The sequence below is a fragment of the Corylus avellana genome, chromosome 5 (genome assembly GCF_965113065.1).
Source record: "Corylus avellana chromosome 5, dhCorAvel1.hap1.2, whole genome shotgun sequence".
Classification (NCBI taxonomy): domain Eukaryota; kingdom Viridiplantae; phylum Streptophyta; class Magnoliopsida; order Fagales; family Betulaceae; genus Corylus; species Corylus avellana.
Genome location: NC_142494.1, coordinates 25923791 through 25941114, shown reverse-complemented (window position 1 = coordinate 25941114; position 17324 = coordinate 25923791). Strand labels below are relative to the sequence as shown.

Sequence of the window (17324 nt, the reverse complement as noted above, 5' to 3'; positions counted from 1 at the left end):
ACAGCCCATGATAGCTTGAAAGAAAGGAAAGCCATGTGCAAAAATTGGTCACTCGACACAGGCCATGTGCCCATTTGAACACCTGTGACGCCCAGCAGAAGCAAGTTTCCGTGTGTGTGAGGGAAAGACAATTACCAAGTATAAACTGAGTTGGGCCGGCCAACTTTCAATATCCATTTTGGAAGACAACAAGACAACATATCTCTCTCAGAAAAAAGAAGTTTCAAGGACAACATGGATTTAGGAATCAAAACCCCACCAGCATCATCTTCCAGCCTTTCACCACTATTATGACAGCCATTGCTTTCACACGCGTGGCCCCCACATCCCATGTGCATGCTCTCAATTTCACTCTGCTCGAGACCTTCCCCCAACCCCTCTCTCTCTCTCTCTCTCTCTCTCTTCCCAGAGCTTCTCTGCTTCCATCTTCCCTGAATCAACCTCTCTCTCTCCCTCTCTCTTCTCTGTTAATCCAGTTTTAAGCTATGCATCGAAATCCTTAAGAACCCATCTGCATCAACTTCTGAAAGCCCATCTCTCTCTGTCTTTGTCTCTATCTCTGTAAATGAAGATGACGAAGAAACAGAACGTTGGGTACAAGCTTGTGGCCATTTTTCTTGCTGGGTTGTCTTCACTTTTCCTCTCTGCAAGCTCTCAAGCAAACCCAACTGATGACGCTTCGGTAATGCTAGCTCTCAAGAAGAGCCTCAACCCGCCTGAGTCTCTCGGGTGGTCCGACGACTCGGACCCCTGCAGTACCTGGAAGCACGTGGTCTGCTCCGTCGACAAACGGGTCACCCGGATCCAAATCGGGCACCAAGACCTCCAAGGTACACTTCCTCTAACACTCCAAAAACTCACCCAACTCCAGCGCTTAGAGCTTCAGTACAACAACATCTCTGGCCCTCTTCCTAGCTTGAGCGGCCTAAGCTCATTGGAAGTGCTTATGCTTAGTAACAACCAGTTTAGTTTCATTCCTAGTGATTTCTTTGCTGGCATGTCTTCGCTTCAAGCCTTTGAGATCGATAATAACCCACTTTCGGGTTGGGAAATCCCGGAAAGTCTCCGAAACGCTACGGCGCTTCAGAACTTCTCGGCCAATTCGGCCAATATTTCCGGCATGATACCGGAATTTTTCAGCGCCGATGTGTTCACGGTTCTGATTAATTTGCACTTGTCTTTCAATAACCTCGAAGGTGGGTTACCTGTGAGCCTTGCTAAATCGCAAATTCAGTCCTTCTGGGTTAATGGGCAGAAAAGCGATGGTATGCTTAATGGCACCATTGATGTTATTCAGAACATGACTTACTTGACAGAGGTTTGGTTGCATTCGAATGCGTTTTCGGGTCCGTTGCCAGATTTTTCGGGCTTGAAAGACTTGCAGAGCTTGAGTTTGAGAGACAACCGGTTTACCGGCCCTGTGCCAATATCATTGGTGAATCTCAAATCGCTAAAGATTGTGAATTTGACAAACAATTTACTTCAAGGACCAATGCCGGAGTTTTTGAGTGGGGTGGCAGTGGACATGTCTAAGGACTCGAACAGCTTTTGTTTGCCAAGTCCTGGTGCGTGTGATTCTAGAGTGGATACATTGCTTTTGATTGTGAAATCAATGGGTTACCCGCAAAAGTTTGCAGAGAATTGGAAGGGGAACGATCCGTGTGCAGAATCTGCAGATTGGGTTGGGATCAGTTGTAGCAATGGGAGTATAACTGTTATAAATTTTCAGAAGATGGGTCTCACGGGTTCAATTTCTCCTGCATTTGCTTCGCTTAAATCGTTGCAAAGACTAGTTCTTGCTGGTAACAATCTCACCGGTTCGATTCCGGAGGAGCTTATTACTCTGCCTGCACTCGTTGAGCTGGATGTTTCAAGCAATCAGCTTTATGGGAAAATTCCTGCTTTTAAGAGAAATGTGATGGTGAATACTAATGGTAACCAGGATATAGGAAAGGATAAAAGTAGTTCTTCATCTCAAGGTGCACCATCACAGAATTCAACGATTCCATCTACAAGAACTGGCTCTGGAGATGGTGGCAGTTCTGGACATAGTGTCAAGAAGAAATCTTCATCATTTATAGGAGTAATTGTATTTTCCGTAGTCGGAGCTGTCTTTGTGATTTTCTTGATTGGTTTGTTGGTTTTCTGTCTGAATAAGATGAAGCAAAAGCGTTTTAGCAGAGTACAGAGCCCCAATGCAATGGTGATTCATCCTCGGCATTCTGGATCTGATAATGAGAGTGTGAAGATCACAGTTGCAGGCTCAAGTGTTAGTGTTGGTGCAATCAGTGAGACCCAAACTCTTCCTAGCAGCGAGGCTGGTGACATACAAATGGTTGAAGCTGGAAATATGGTGATATCTATACAAGTCCTGAGGAATGTGACTAATGATTTCAGCAAAGACAATATATTGGGACAAGGAGGTTTTGGGACAGTCTACAAAGGCGAATTGCATGACGGTACAAAAATCGCAGTAAAGAGAATGGAGTCTGGGGTAATAGCTGGGAAGGGATTGACAGAATTTAAGTCTGAGATTGCTGTTTTGACTAAGGTCCGGCACCGGCATCTTGTCGCCCTTCTCGGGTACTGCTTGGATGGGAATGAGAGGCTTCTTGTATATGAATACATGCCTCAAGGAACACTCAGTAGGCATCTCTTCAACTGGGCAGAAGAAGGATTGAAACCACTGGAATGGACCAAGAGGTTGACCATTGCCTTGGATGTGGCTAGGGGTGTTGAGTATCTCCATGGTTTGGCCCATCAAAGCTTTATTCATAGGGACTTAAAGCCTTCAAACATTCTTCTCGGAGATGATATGAGAGCTAAGGTGGCTGATTTTGGCCTTGTGCGTCTTGCCCCAGAGGGGAAAGGCTCTATTGAAACAAGAATTGCTGGAACTTTTGGATATTTGGCGCCCGAATATGCAGGTTCATCTCCTAATTGTCTACTTACTCAAAGCATGCATTTCATCTTCTTTGATGTTCCTTAACTTACTCAAAACATCTCCCTCCAATATAAAAATTGTGTCGTTTCTTGTGATTACAGTTACTGGCAGAGTGACAACCAAAGTGGACATATATAGTTTTGGGGTGATTTTGATGGAGCTAATCACAGGAAGAAGAGCACTTGACGAGACCCAGCCAGAGGAGAGCATGCACCTTGTAACATGGTTCAAAAGAATGCACATCAACAAGGACTTTTTCCGCAAGGCAATTGATCCCACAATCGACCTCAATGAGGAAACACTTGCCAGTGTCAGCACCGTCGCCGAGTTGGCCGGACACTGCTGTGCAAGAGAACCGTATCAACGGCCCGACATGGGTCATGCTGTCAACGTGCTTTCGTCTCTAGTGGAGCTTTGGAAGCCAAGTGACCAAAATCCGGAAGACATATATGGCATTGACCTTGAAATGTCACTGCCTCAAGCACTCAAGAAGTGGCAAGCTTATGAAGGTAGAAGCAACATGGAGTCTTCTTCCTCTTCGCTCCTTCCAAGCTTAGACAACACTCAGACCAGCATACCAACACGCCCTTATGGATTTGCCGAGTCTTTTACATCTGCTGATGGGAGATGAGGAAGAAGTTGTAAATGATGTTGATGCTTTTTTTTTTTTTTTTTTTTTTTTTCCAAAATTCATTCTGGGTTTCTTCCTCGCTGTTTTCTGTGTAAACTTTGTTGACCTTTTGATGTTTTATCTCTCATCCCACTGTCAGATATTTTTCTTGGAAATGTGTAGTTTTGTGTATTCATCACTTGTTTAGAAGTTTAGGAAATGAAATGAGAAGAGATTCTCATCTTTATTGCTTATGAGTTGTGATCATCACTTGTCAACTTGGGTCATTGGATTCCCCTTGTTCAGCAAACTACATTCAATTTGCACAGTTGCTGGTCCTTGCAACTTGGATCTGTGTATTTCACATTGATCAACTGAAGAGGCCGCCCATATTAAAAAAAAAAAAAAAAAAACCTGTCAGGTCGTCAGAGAAATTTTGTGCCATGATTTGTCATCATTTGATTGATCATATATGCCATGATTTGTCATCATTTGATCGATCATATGCCATGATTTGTAATGATAGCGCATCATATTCTGCAATTATTCACGTTATAATTGATGAATGTATACCTTGAAATTGGCAAGAACTAACATGTAATGTCTTGATGCGCCGTTTAGCTTTTCCTTAGTCAATGTGCTCCAATGGGCAATGAAAATTTTGATATGATTCGTAATTATGTCAGTGGTGCTGTGGAATCTCATATGTCATATTGCATGGGGTGCAATTGTTCTAATATGGAATGAACGGTTAGATTCAGCCATGTCATCTATGATGGACAAAAAAAACAAACAAATTGCATCTCATCTACAGCCTCTTCTCTCTACCCACCTTGCCTTTTGTTGGGTCACTCTTTTTTTTTTTTTTTTAATTTAAAATTAAATTTTTTTTGTTATTGTTATTGTTATTGTGAGGTGTTAGAATTTGGGTGGACAACCCCTTTGAGCCCAAGGTTGTTAGAGAGGGAGTCAAGCCCGAAACTCACACCAACTACGATAGTTGGCGGCAATCAAGGCACTATAGGCCTGCAAAAAGACTCGAGCCTAAAATTTTCCAAGACATGAAAGCCCTCGTGAATGCAATCAATAGTCATTTTATTTAGTTGTGACAATAATGATAATTATAACTTCACTAGCAACAATATTTTTAATCTCAATAATAACAATAGTGACATCTTCAATAATAAGAAGAGTGATGAGTTCAGTAATAACAGTAATGACGAGTTCATCAATAATAATAATGACGTGTTCAATAGTAATAATAATGACGCGATCAACAATAATAGTAATGATAGGGTTCAACATGAACAATAATAACACGTTCAGCAGTAATAATTATGATACATTTTACAATAAAGAGTATCGTAGGTTGAATAAACCAAAATAAAAAGTCTTAAAATTAGTTAATTGTGGACTCGTTGAGCATCCCGTCCGTGTATGCCGGCCACATAAGCTATTTCTTGTAGTTGGGCCTTAGTGGATCATTTATTATAAGTACTATATGATTGATGAGTGAAGACTGCTTGAACCTCTTGAGATTGTTGGATTAGCTCGTGTAGAGAAGGCAAATCATGTGCTGGGAGTTCAACTTCTAGCTGCATTAATCTAATAGCAATAATCTAATTTTTGTATTTAACACATTATAAAGCACTCTTATTTCATGTATTCGGCAGAACTAAAGAAAATAAATATACTTATGTAATATATTCCCAAGTTATTGACTAGAGGCATTTGCATATTACAAAAAGAAAAGAAATACAAAAAAAAAATAATAATAAAATAAATAAATAAAAAAGGGGCGGGAGAGAGAAAGAGAGAGGAATAATTATGAATTTTGCCTTCTTTTTTTTTTTAATGATATCTCAAGTGGGTTGTAATTATTTTTCATTTTTGGGATTAATGATATCTCAAGTAGGTTGTAATTATTTTGCACTTTTGGGACTCGGCATAATAGTATCAATTATCTTATTATTTAGAGTAATTACACTTTAAACTCTTGAATTATTATGCAATTTGAGAAGACCCTCTAAAGTTTAAAATCTCTTAATTTGAACCAATAAGCTTTCAATTGCAGTCAATTTAAACCCTTCCGTGAGATTTTAAACGTTAAAAGTGAGACAATGACGTTTATACCCTTGACTTTTTTTTATAAAATTTCAAATTTACCCTTAATTCCAAATTAAAAAATAAAGTAAAAAAAACGAAAATTATAAATATTTTGGTATTTTTAAGTATTGCCATTAGAAGTTAACGGCTAAATCTGATGGAGAGGGCTGTAAACGAGCCGAGCTTGGGCGAGCCAGGACTGTCCAAGTTCTGCTCATTTAAAAATTTCACGAGCTCATGCCGAGCTCCGAAATTTAAGTTTGGCTCGGCTCACTAAGGAAAATTCTTTGTGCGAGCCGAGCTCGAGCTTGCCTAGTAGCCACGTTGAGCGGGGCGAGCTAAGCTGAGCCGGCTCAACTAATACAAACTTTTAAAAAAAAATAAATAAATAAATTTAACTTAAATGACTCATCTTCTCAATAAGACAAATTATATTAGTAAAAACGTTTTACTTCCCAACCAACAAATTGAGGGCAACTTTGATAAAAAAAACCGTTTATTATATATACCAATTATCTAACATTTTTTTTTTTTTTTTATATTAACCAATTAGCTCTCTATATATATAACTAAACCAATTAACTAATTAGTTAACTTAGTTTAATACACACAATACACTAGTTAACTATAAATAGTTATACATTATATGACTACATTATTAATATTTTAACTATATATATTTAGTATTTATGCTACATACTATATAAGCATAAATACTATTTATAATATATAAACTATTTAATAAGTTATATATTATATAAGCTATTTTAATATATATATACACGAGTCGCGCTAATAAGCGAGTCGAGCCCCTATACGAGTATGTTCACGAACTTTAAACGAGCGAGCCCGGTTTTATACGAGTATGTATCGTTTAATAATTGAGTATAGTTTCGTGTCCACGAACAACTCATTTAATTATTGAGTCGGGCACGAGCCGAGCTTTATCGAGCCGATCCCGAGTGAGCTCACGGGTAGCTTTATTCGTTTATAGCCCTAGATGGAGTGGATCAAATAGACTACAATTGAAAATTTAGGGGTTCAAATTGAAAAATTTTGAATATTAAGAGAATTTTTTCAAATCGCGTAATAATTTAGAAATTTGAAATGAAGTTACTCCTATTATTTATTTATTTATTTATTTTTCAATATTTGAGATTGAGCAGTGCGTACTTCTGCGTTATTCCTACACGTAGACTCTGTGAGGCGCGTATTCTGCGGTCGTGTGAAATTAAACAAGGCAGAGACCCGGTCCACTCTCCCCAGAGTGGTTGAACCGAACCCAGCCAGCTGGTCAAACCTCAGCCGACTTAATACTAAATAGCCAGTAAACCCATGGGCCCATGGACAGCTTGAACATTCATTCAACGGTCAACATTCAAACACTCCAACGTACCAATCTTGCTTTTACTTTGATTTTGAACGAGTTTTCTTTCTAGTTCCTTCTTTTTCCCTGCTTTACCAGCTAGCTTTGACCCGCGTTAAGGAAAATAATTAGTTTGTGAATAAATATCATATAAATACCACTCCAGACTCATTCGCATTCTCCACAAGCAAAACACATACAACACTTTGTTGGATAATCCGAATTCAAACTACTACCACCACAATGATTCTATCTTGGAGAAGGAGGAGAGCCAGCCATGGTGGCAGCAAGAACAGCAAGGTTCTGAATGGCAATTTAGAAACAGAGATCAGAATTCCGACCGACTTTCGGTGCCCGATTTCTCTGGATTTGATGAAAGATCCAGTCGCGTTATCCACCGGGATCACCTACGATCGAGAGAGCATCGAGAAGTGGATCGAAGCGGGGAACCAAACCTGTCCGGTTACTAATCAGGTTTTGACGAGCTTCGATGAAATCCCAAATCACGCACTGCGTAGGATGATTCAGGATTGGTGTGTTCAGAATCGTTCTTACGGGATTGAAAGGATCCCGACGCCTCGAATCCCGGTGACCCAGTGCGAGGCTTCGGAGATTTGCTCAAGAATTGCGGTCTCAACGCAACGCGGGGACCACAAGAGATGCCGTGAATTGGTGGCGAAGATCAAGGCGTGGGGAAAGGAGAGCGAGCGTAACAGGCGGTGCATTGTGAACGGCGGAACAGGGTATGTGCTGGCCGATTCCTTCCATTCTTTTGCGAGCGTTTCGGCTGAGAAACATGTCGACTTGTTGAAGGAGATCCTGTCGGTCTTGACATGGATGTTCCCGCTTGGTGAAGAGGGGCAGTCGAAATTAGGATCGGCGTCATCTCTAGGCTGCATGGTATGGCTATTGAACGGCGGGGATCTTTCGGCAAGGCAAAACGTGGTTTTAGTACTCAAAGAGCTTCTTTCTTTGAATCAAAGATATGTGGATGCCTTGGCAGAGATTGAAGGACTGGCTGAGGCTTTAATCGAGATAATCAAGGACCCAATTTGCCCAAAGGCTACCAGGGCCTCTTTAACAGCAATTTTTTACATGATTTCTCCATCTGCAACCAGCCAGAGATTCGCATCAAGATTTGCTGAACTGGGTATCGTTCCCCTGATACTAGAAATCCTCGTGGAAGCAGAAAAAGGAATCTGCGAGAGGGCTTTAGGCGTTTTGGCTGGTATTTGCGATTGCAAAGAAGCCAGAGAAGAGGCCTCCAAGAATGCTCTAACCATGCCTCTTTTGGTGAAGAAGATATTAAGGATATCAGGGTTGGCGACAGAGTTTGCAGTCTGCATTCTCTGGAAGCTCTGCAGGAATGATAAGAACAATGATGGCGGCGTTTTGGTTGAGGCGCTTCAAGCGGATGCCTTTCAGAAGCTTTTGGTTCTCTTGCAGGTTGGTTGTGGTGAGACCATAAAGGAAAAGGTCACCGAGCTGTTGAAATTGTTGAATCTTCACAGGGATAAGCTTGGTTGTGTTGATTCGTCCATGGATTTCAAGTATCTCAAAAGAACATTTTGATTCATCAGAATACTTCTTTCTTTTTTTGTTGATTCAGCTTAGAGAAGAAAATGTGTAGAAAATTTTACAATGAATACTATTCAATCACAAGAAGAAATTGTACAAAGAAACAGCAAAAGTTAATCCAATTATTGATTCTGTCAAGCTAATTAACTTCATTATTAATCTCTTCAACATCTTCACCCCATGGACCATCGCCATTAAAACCCCCATGTGATCTGACTCGCTGGAGAGCAGCACAACCACAATATTCCAAGCTAAAAACTGATGGACCCTCCCAAATTAATCAAAACCCACACATGCATTCATGAGGAATCAGCAGTTTTGAAGGCGATAAGAGAAGGGCCACATATATTTTCCTTCTTTGTTCTTTTTTTTTTTTTTGGAGAAGGGCCATATGTGATACTACGTATCTATCTATCTACCTGCAATGTTGTATGGTTGCAGTTCTAAACATTATCATTGACTTTGACTTGCTTGCTTTTATGTTTGTGTTACGTGAATGCATAACAGATCTAGTAACTCGGGTAGAAACGGAGAAGGATGTAGGATCCTACTTCTTATTCTTCCCTATATTTGCTAATTGAAACAACTGGCGGTAAGAAATTAAGGTCTCGTAACAAACACAAGGTTTGAAGATTCAAATTTGCAAACTTTTATTGATTTATCGTCCAATTAAATAGAAAGCTAGTAAGACATAAAGTAGGAGTTGAACTCATAATCTACTAGGATACGTGATTCTCTACCAAATGGAGATAACTCTTTATCTAATAAATGATAACTCCTATTTGCTACAAGATAAACACCTCCAACAATCAGACTTTCATTCTTATCTAACTACTTGACATAAAATAAATATAAAGCAAATTAAACATAGATTCCTACTCTACTACCTGCATGTCATATTCATAACAATTTGCCTATAGATGAAAAGGCTTTGATGTGTTACAATCTCATAAATTTGGCGACATATTTTTCAAAATAATAGATTATATAAGTTTTTGACATATCATTTGGAGAGTAAATTCTGATGAAATTTTTTTAGAAGTGTAGCATTTCTCTTGCCTTTAACACATTAGTTAGCACATTAATTAGCTAAAATGACCGTTTTGCTTCTAGTGTTGCCGTCACTGCCTCCTACGCCGTTGTTACTTTTGTTTGTGCTGGTCTTGATCATGTCCCTTGTTATTTCGGCCATATTTCCTTCTCATGTGCTTGATATTGCCGACAATTTTTTTATTTATTTTTTATTCGAGCCCTTATGTTGACCAATATGTTAGTTAAAATATAAAAAAGGGTCGAGCGCTTCTCTCTGGTTTGTTATCACTCCAACGCTTGTTAAGCGCTTGTCGAGTGGTATTCTCAGGTAGGCAATCGCTCAAGCGCTTGTCGATCTTATCAAGTAGAAGATTACTCAAGCGGCTATCGAGCGCAATCCACCCTCTTTGGTTCATTCTGAATCAATCAAACATTAAGTTTCATCAATCCAAACCTGTCCTGCAGCACTTACTTTCTAGTACTACTCTCACACACCTCATTGAAGAAGAATAGAATTAAAGCATAAACCAGGGAAATGCATGTGGTTTTCTCAATTGTGTGTGTGCACCCAATAAAACCCATCGGCAGTGGCACTAAATATTAATCAATTCTCTCGGCCCAGATTTCATCCCGCTAATTATGCGGATCTAGGCATGCAAATTCCCCCAAGTCAAATAAACACATCACGTGTCCGGCCGATGCTTTCAATTGCCTCAACTATGTTGGCTGCACGATGGAGTTGGATTTCATTGACCTTCACCAACTGTTGACTTCTACAATTAGACTTAGTCCCCCTAGTACTACTTCACTGCTTTGCAAGGGCGGGCCATCAACTCAACTAATCCGCCGGTGGCATTTATTTGATTTTGTTTAAATATTCAGTTTTATAAAAGTGGCATCATTAATTTACCATACATTGTCTTTTAACTAACTACGAAGATTCCAAGTTTTCAAAATTAATTACCCTTCCTAGGCAAAAAGTCAAGCACATGAAATGCATTAATTTTTCAAATAAAATAAAGAATAAGTTAAGTTTTTCTGAAATTGCATACATTAACTTCACAAAATAGACAATATTTTAGTCATCTCAAAACAATATAGAGGACCAAAGATGTAAGACAAGAGGAGCAATAAAAAAGCCTCCCCTTGCAAAAGACAATCCATTTTATGATTATTTGTTCATATTGTATACATAATAATAGGCAATATATATTTATAAAAATTAAAATTATTTAAAGACATCCAAAATAATTGGGGTTAGTAATTAGTGTTCTTGTATCGAGTTCGTGGATCGAATCAAAATGTGCCAAGCTGCCAACACAAATGTCGTATGTCGAATTTGGATCATGTCGAAGTAAAATATTTATAAGACTATATAAGTAAACTTTAATCTGACCCATTATAATTAAACGAACCTAGTATCAAATTGACAAATTGTGTAAAAGATTGTTAAACCTACCAAATGAGATAGATAAACAACAATAGAGGGAGAAAGAGTAATAAATGAACCTCCCCTAGTCAAAATGCAGCCATGTTATGAGCATTTTTCCGTACTATAAGGCCAATAGTGGGAGTATATAACTTTTGTTTAATTGACAACCGTCCTATTTCCATTGTTCTTAAAGCCTACTCAACCTCTTCAATCTTCAACTCTAAGCCACCCCAGGAAACAAGCCGAAACAAAACCCATGGAATCCCCTCGTAAAACCAAGTCCTTCTGCGCCAATATTTTCCTCCTTTTGTCAACAAATCTTCTCACCCTTTTCCTTTCCACTACCTTCTACTCCTCCTCCTGCTTTTACAACCCCATCACCACCACCACCACCGCCACCACAAACAACACTACAACAGATGACTTTTCCATGCCTTCACATGATGCCTCTGAAACCACATTGGACCTCCCACCCGAATACGACGCCTTCACATCCGGACATTTGCTCCCACTTGGATTCAATGCCAACTTTGATTCCGACACCATATACCCTCCGGCCGGCCAAGCTTGCACCTTTTTCCCCGACGAACTCCGCCGCTTCATGTCTTACAAAGTCAACGGATCCTGCCCTGACGACGAGGTCCTAGCCCAAAAGCTCCTCCTCAAGGGCTGCGAGCCGCTCCCCCGCCGCCGTTGCCGCCCTGCCGCGCCTCGGAAATACGTGGAGCCCTACCCTCTTCCGACCAGTCTTTGGACCACGCCGTCCGACAACTCAGTTGTCTGGACGGCTTACACCTGCAAGAACTACGACTGCCTCGTCAACCGGAAGTACAGGGAAAAGGGCTTCAGCGATTGCAAAGACTGTTTCGATCTTCAACGAATAGAGAAGAAGCGTTGGGCGGCGTCAAAAGGCGGCGGAATTGACTTCAGCATCGACGAAGTATTGGCGACGAAGAAGCCCGGCACGATACGTATCGGGCTTGACATCGGCGGCGGGGTGGCAACTTTCGCCGTGAGAATGATGGCGAGGAACATAACAATTGTCACGACCTCCATGAACTTGAACGGTCCGTTCAACAACTTCATCGCAGCCAGAGGGGTGGTGCCGCTGTACATTAGCATTTCTCAGAGGCTTCCGTTCTTCGACAACACGCTGGACATCGTGCACTCCATGCACGTGCTGAGTAACTGGATTCCGACAACGTTGATGCACTTCATGATGTTTGACATCTACAGAGTGCTTAGGCCGGGGGGGTTGTTTTGGCTCGACCATTTCTTCTGCCTGAGCGTGCAGATGGAGGAGGTTTACCAGCCGCTGATAGAGAGCGTCGGATTCAAGAAGTTGAAGTGGGTGGTGGGGAGGAAGCTCGATCGTGGTCTAGAGCGTGGGGAGATGTACCTTTCTGCTTTGTTGGAGAAGCCGCTGAACAACTCTTGGTGATTTTTTTTCCTGGTTTATTTATTCACACGAGGTTTGATTTTGATGTTTAGTTGCTGTTTCCTTGTAAGAAATTGGTGCAACGCGGAGTAGGTTGATGGGCTGATGAGAAAATATTGCTGCATCTTTTCTCCCTCGGTTTGTTGTCGTATCTATGGTTTACGTTGAATTTATTTAGTAATATTCAGTACTCTTGGGCAACTTTGAGATATAGGGCGAGATCGAATACATTGATCATATAAAAGAGAAAAATACCAATATTGATAGAATATTGAATAATTTAATCTGATTTTTTTTATAAAAATATTTTTACAAACGATAAAAATGTCATAATCCTCTTAAGTGATAACATGACTCAACCACACTAATGCATCAAGGTGCGGTTTACATTAATTAGGCAATGAGATTTTCATTACTAAATTTGAATTTATGCCCTAGTATGTACCAAACCACCGAAATTTTATTAGATCATTAAACAATTACTCCAGATGGTGAGTCAAACCCATGCCCACCCTAGATGGTGGGCCACTTAAATTACAAAGTCATTGGTAAATTAATTGATCAATGTTTAAAATATATCTTGCAGGATGTTTTACTCATATCTTCTATAATTTTGTTTACGCTTTTTTCAATTTTTTAGTTTACTTAAGAGGAGTAAGTATAAAATAAATTCCCAAGTAAACGTGTTAATGCAATTTATTTCCTGGAATTACTTAAAAATGGAGTAATTAAGCAAAGTAGAATATGTGAAATCAATTACTCCTCCAAAACATCTCTCCCCGCAAATCAAATCACAAATGTTTTCACCAATATCCTAATGATCAGCTCTATCTGCTCGTTTTCTTTTTCTTCCTGACAAACTAATGGTCCCTAACCTCCCCCATTACCTTGAGGGGATGTTAGGGAATTAAGGATATAAACAGCATGATGTAATTGAAGAATTTTCTATTGACAAAAATTTTGTGGTAAAAAAGAATTGTACATGGGTGTTGGAGAACACTGGAAAGCACAACAAGAGTCATTTTTGGGTGGCGCAAGCGAGACGCAGCATCCTGAGCACACAAAGAGCGGAGGAACAGCCTGAGTGTCCTCAATGCCACAGCAGCGAGTGTGCTGCCACACCTCGCAAATGTCACACTCCACCATCCTCTCCCCATCATCATCTTGGGCGCCACACTCGCATCTCACAATCCAACTGTCGGCTCCGCCCTGGTACCTCAACCGATTCTCCAAGCCTATGCCGCTCCCTCTCACGCACAGCTCTGCACCCGACTCAACCGCCCCGAAAAGCAATTCCCCATCATCCAATTCCTCCAGCTCTGAAATCTCCATCACCAAAAATTCTTGGGTGATGCAGTAGGTGTCCCTCAGCGCACTCTCCACCGCTCGCTTTAACTCTCTGACTGTTGTATGCAGAGGAACTACAATGATTTCACCGGGTGGAAGCTCTCTTTTCGATTGATCAGATTCTACATCGCACAGCTTTGGCATCAATCGGCAAACGAATCTCAGAAACTGATCCTCTTCATCAATAAACGGCCACTCCTTCACAAAATGCTTACTGTCCAGAATTGCCTGAGCCGCCAAGTCCACCAAATCTGATCCTTCGTAATCCAACAGAACATTTTTATACAGATGAACCAAATCACTGTAAACGTCAACACCCGGCACTGGAGCTGATACCGGAAGGGGCCTTGAAATCAATGCATTACCATTGCCAAGCTCATGAATTGAGTATTCCAAAATCCGAGTTGTCGGGTTCACCGTACGGCGCACAATGTGACTTCCTACAATTATATTGTTCATTGATTTGAGCACATAATCCAGCAGACCTGTATCACCAATGTGAAGCCGAGCGGCGTCTCGCAAATCTTGTCGGGTCATCCCACCATGACAGAAATTGCCTGATTTCTTCTCTTTCAATGCATTGACAACAACTTCTGCTGCATATTCTAGTCTTCTTGCAGGCCATCTACTATCCATATTGGCAACTACAGTAGTGAACTTTCTAAAGGTCTGTGATTTTTCCTTTGCCAAAGGCTTGCTCTGGAAGGTAATTCTAGTACAAGGTTTTGAGGTGGAATATGAAGCAGCAGCATCATTAGCTTTGTCTATTTGCATGGGAGCACGAGACTTGATAGTTAGCATAAACCTGAGAAGATCTTTGATTGTCGCCAATTGGGTTTCACTCATATCTCTGTAATGACGAATAATTTTCTTGATTTCTCTGCCTCTCTCATTGTTGCTATAGTCTTCAATGATCTTTTCAAGTTCCAATTGGCTAAAAATCTCAATCGCTCTAGCATAATTGTGCTCCGCCACTCCAAAGCTTCCACGGCAGAATAAGTACCCCCATCTGCCAAACCAAGAATGCCCATAAGCAACCCCATAGAGCAACCTAAGATCCATAGACCTCTTCTTCGACACATCTTGAATAGTGATTTTCCTGCAAGACAAATAAATAGAAAACCCCCATAAATTCAGTGTCTTTCATTTTCATAAATCTAAAAGAAACCTAAAACTTTGGTGCTTTTTGTTACCGGGTTTGTAGATTTGTGCAAATCCGGTCCCATAAGTCCATGATTTCTCTGCCACATAGGTACTTAGAACCACCTTCAATTCCATTGATGCAGAGCAAATGACCAAACCCGTTGCAGTGAATCAGACCATGCAACAAATGCGTCTGAAGATCCATAACATCATCAACCAAAGGCTTATTCCACTCATCATCAGCCGGGATTATCAAATGATACTTTCGTTTTGATAGAAAATGATTACTCCAACCTAAATCACAAAAAAAAAAAAAAAAAAACCAAGAAAGAAACTCAGATACCTTAATTCCTGCATCAACACGATCCAAAGTTAAAACCCCAGACCTTTTGTTATGTGAAACAATCTGATTTCGACATTAACCAAAAAATAACAAAATCCCCGGAAAAGAGGCAAAGCAACAGCTAATGAGAAAACCCCCAATTACCAAAACCCCGAACGAAAATTATAGAAACCCATTTCAGGCAATGAAGAAAAAAAATGCAAGAAAAAGTTAACCTGTGCATCGGCAGTGATCGCAGTAGGGACGAAGAGAGCACGTGACCTCCTCTTCAATGGTGTAGAGAGGGACGACGAAGTTTCTGGCCTCGTGCACAAGGAGGGTACACCAAGTGGGCATGCCCTGGACATTGTCGTCATGAAGGTCTGCGCATTCTTGGAGAAAATCCCGGATGTTGTCGCGGAACGCGCCCCTAGGGTCGATGGGGCAGCCGCGGTCACCGAATGTGTGAAACCTGTAAAGCTTCGGCCTGCGCTTCCTCTTCTGGCAGGCCGCGAGAATTGGGATTGACATTGATTCAGATGGGTTTCTCAAGCAAGACTTCCTTTCTTGTGAAGAAGAAAAAGCTCAGAGAGAAGGAGAGAATTGTAAACTGATTGAAATTAGTTGACAGTTTCAGGCTGTTAATGTTGGTTACAGGGATGTTTTGCCCGTTGAGTTCCCCCATTGCGGGAATTCCCCGCCTTTTAAAGGACAGTTATTTACGATATTACCATGGAGCTCGCAAGCGCGCGGGAGGGTATGTTAGTCACTTGGAGTGGTCTACTGTTTACAGCAGCAAGAGGAAGTTAGAGAAGCGGCAAATCGTTTGTATCGCACGTGTATGGGCAAGTTCAGGAACTGGCACGTGTGAGCCTAAAATTTTTTTTTTTTTCTTGGGCAATTAGGAGGAATTAAGCAGTTATATAATTTTGCCCTAGCAGTCTAGCACCCTCTCCACTGCATTTGGGCTAGCCCGATTACAAGAAGAAGTGGCAAAAGCCCATACCCGGCCCAGACCCACGCTGGTATTCATTCAAAGTCAACAAAAAAATATGGTCTAAACCTTGACTTCCAGATCCAGTAGTCCCTCATTCATATTAAGTGTCCATGTGGCAGAAAATTTGAAATACCAAATTTAACCCGTCTTTGGGGAAATGGACTTGAGGGGGAGCCTATTGGTCAAAACGTAATTTCCAAGATGATTTCAAGGAAAGCTCACGGGAGGTAAGGCCAGGCGCTCCCTTTCACATTTGTTGGTGGACAGCTTGAACAAGGGGCATGACTTCTGCTGTATGGCACTGAAGAATGTCAATCGGCTTAACAGTAAATGCTATATTTTTTTGCCTTGAAATCATTTGTCAAACGAAGCCAAAAGGTAGAAAAAAGGTTCCTTGGCCAATAAGTGAGAAAAGCACTCAAGAATATGTGGTAGGAATTTCGACAAGTTTTGTCTCTTTTTTTTTTAATGTATATTTATTTGGGATAACTAAGCATATATATATATATATATATATATAGAAAGTAACGTATTGAAAATTGCCACATCATCATTTATAGGAAGTTTCTTAATGCTCAGCTTTCGGGATATGTTTGAAAAATGTTAGAAGTTAATATGTTTTTTTAATATTTAGTTTATTTTATTTTATAAGTTAGTCATTAAATTTATAAACTTATGTAAACTATACAAATTTAATGATTAATCTATTAAATTTATAAAATAATATAAATTAAATATAAAAAATTTATTGACTCTTAAAATATATCGAGGACGTTCACGGCAGATTATTCTTCCCTGGGCATGATCATTTGGGCCTTGTTTGGTAAATGGGTTGGAGTTGACCTAGACACTATTCATCACAATTTCTCAAAAAAATTAACATCAAAACATTCTAACTTTTTCACTTTTTATATCAAATAATTCACTTTTTATTATTATTCAAATAAAAAAATCACTACAAAACAAAATTTTTTCACTTTTTCATATCACTTTTCATTTTTTTTATACC

The 17324-nt window shown here is 40.2% G+C and overlaps 3 protein-coding genes and 1 pseudogene across 3 annotated transcripts; 3 read left to right on the top strand and 1 right to left on the bottom strand.

Moving 5' to 3' along the window:
• The first annotated feature begins 277 nt into the window (after nt 1-277).
• Nucleotides 278-3806, top strand: TMK1 (transmembrane kinase 1). The gene is made up of 2 exons (XM_059593789.2): nt 278-2927; nt 3046-3806. The coding sequence occupies exons 1-2, from the start codon at nt 566-568 to the stop codon at nt 3573-3575; spliced, it is 2892 nt and encodes a 963-aa protein (XP_059449772.2). The 5' UTR covers nt 278-565; the 3' UTR covers nt 3576-3806.
• Nucleotides 3807-7160: 3354 nt separating this feature from the next.
• On the top strand, nt 7161-8756 carry LOC132181301 (U-box domain-containing protein 21-like). Its single transcript, XM_059594461.2, has one exon. The coding sequence runs from the start codon at nt 7270-7272 to the stop codon at nt 8596-8598; it is 1329 nt and encodes a 442-aa protein (XP_059450444.2). The 5' UTR covers nt 7161-7269; the 3' UTR covers nt 8599-8756.
• Nucleotides 8757-11306: 2550 nt separating this feature from the next.
• Nucleotides 11307-12524, top strand: LOC132183357 (putative methyltransferase At1g29790 pseudogene; annotated as a pseudogene).
• A 927-nt stretch (nt 12525-13451) lies between these two features.
• MMD1 (RING/FYVE/PHD zinc finger superfamily protein) lies at nt 13452-15962 on the bottom strand. Its single transcript, XM_059595321.2, has 3 exons — nt 15555-15962; nt 15047-15290; nt 13452-14952 (listed from the first exon to the last, which is right to left on the bottom strand). Exons 1-3 carry the CDS (start codon nt 15847-15849, stop codon nt 13452-13454), a joined length of 2040 nt encoding a protein of 679 aa, XP_059451304.2. The 5' UTR covers nt 15850-15962.
• Between the last annotated feature and the right edge of the window lie 1362 nt (nt 15963-17324).

What these genes read in the sequence shown, in the direction of transcription:
- TMK1 (XM_059593789.2), top strand. Translation starts at nt 566, where the DNA reads ATGAAGATGACGAAGAAACAGAACGTTGGGTACAAGCTTGTGGCCATT. An exon ending in TTTGGCGCCCGAATATGCAG is followed by an intron (nt 2,928 to 3,045) that starts GTTCATCTCCTA and finishes TTGTGATTACAG; the next exon opens with TTACTGGCAGAGTGACAACC.
- LOC132181301 (XM_059594461.2), top strand. Translation starts at nt 7,270, where the DNA reads ATGATTCTATCTTGGAGAAGGAGGAGAGCCAGCCATGGTGGCAGCAAG.
- MMD1 (XM_059595321.2), bottom strand. Translation starts at nt 15,849, where the DNA reads ATGTCAATCCCAATTCTCGCGGCCTGCCAGAAGAGGAAGCGCAGGCCG. An exon ending in CGATCACTGCCGATGCACAG is followed by an intron (nt 15,291 to 15,554) that starts GTTAACTTTTTC and finishes TTTGTGATTTAG; the next exon opens with GTTGGAGTAATCATTTTCTA. An exon ending in TGCACAAATCTACAAACCCG is followed by an intron (nt 14,953 to 15,046) that starts GTAACAAAAAGC and finishes TTTGTCTTGCAG; the next exon opens with GAAAATCACTATTCAAGATG.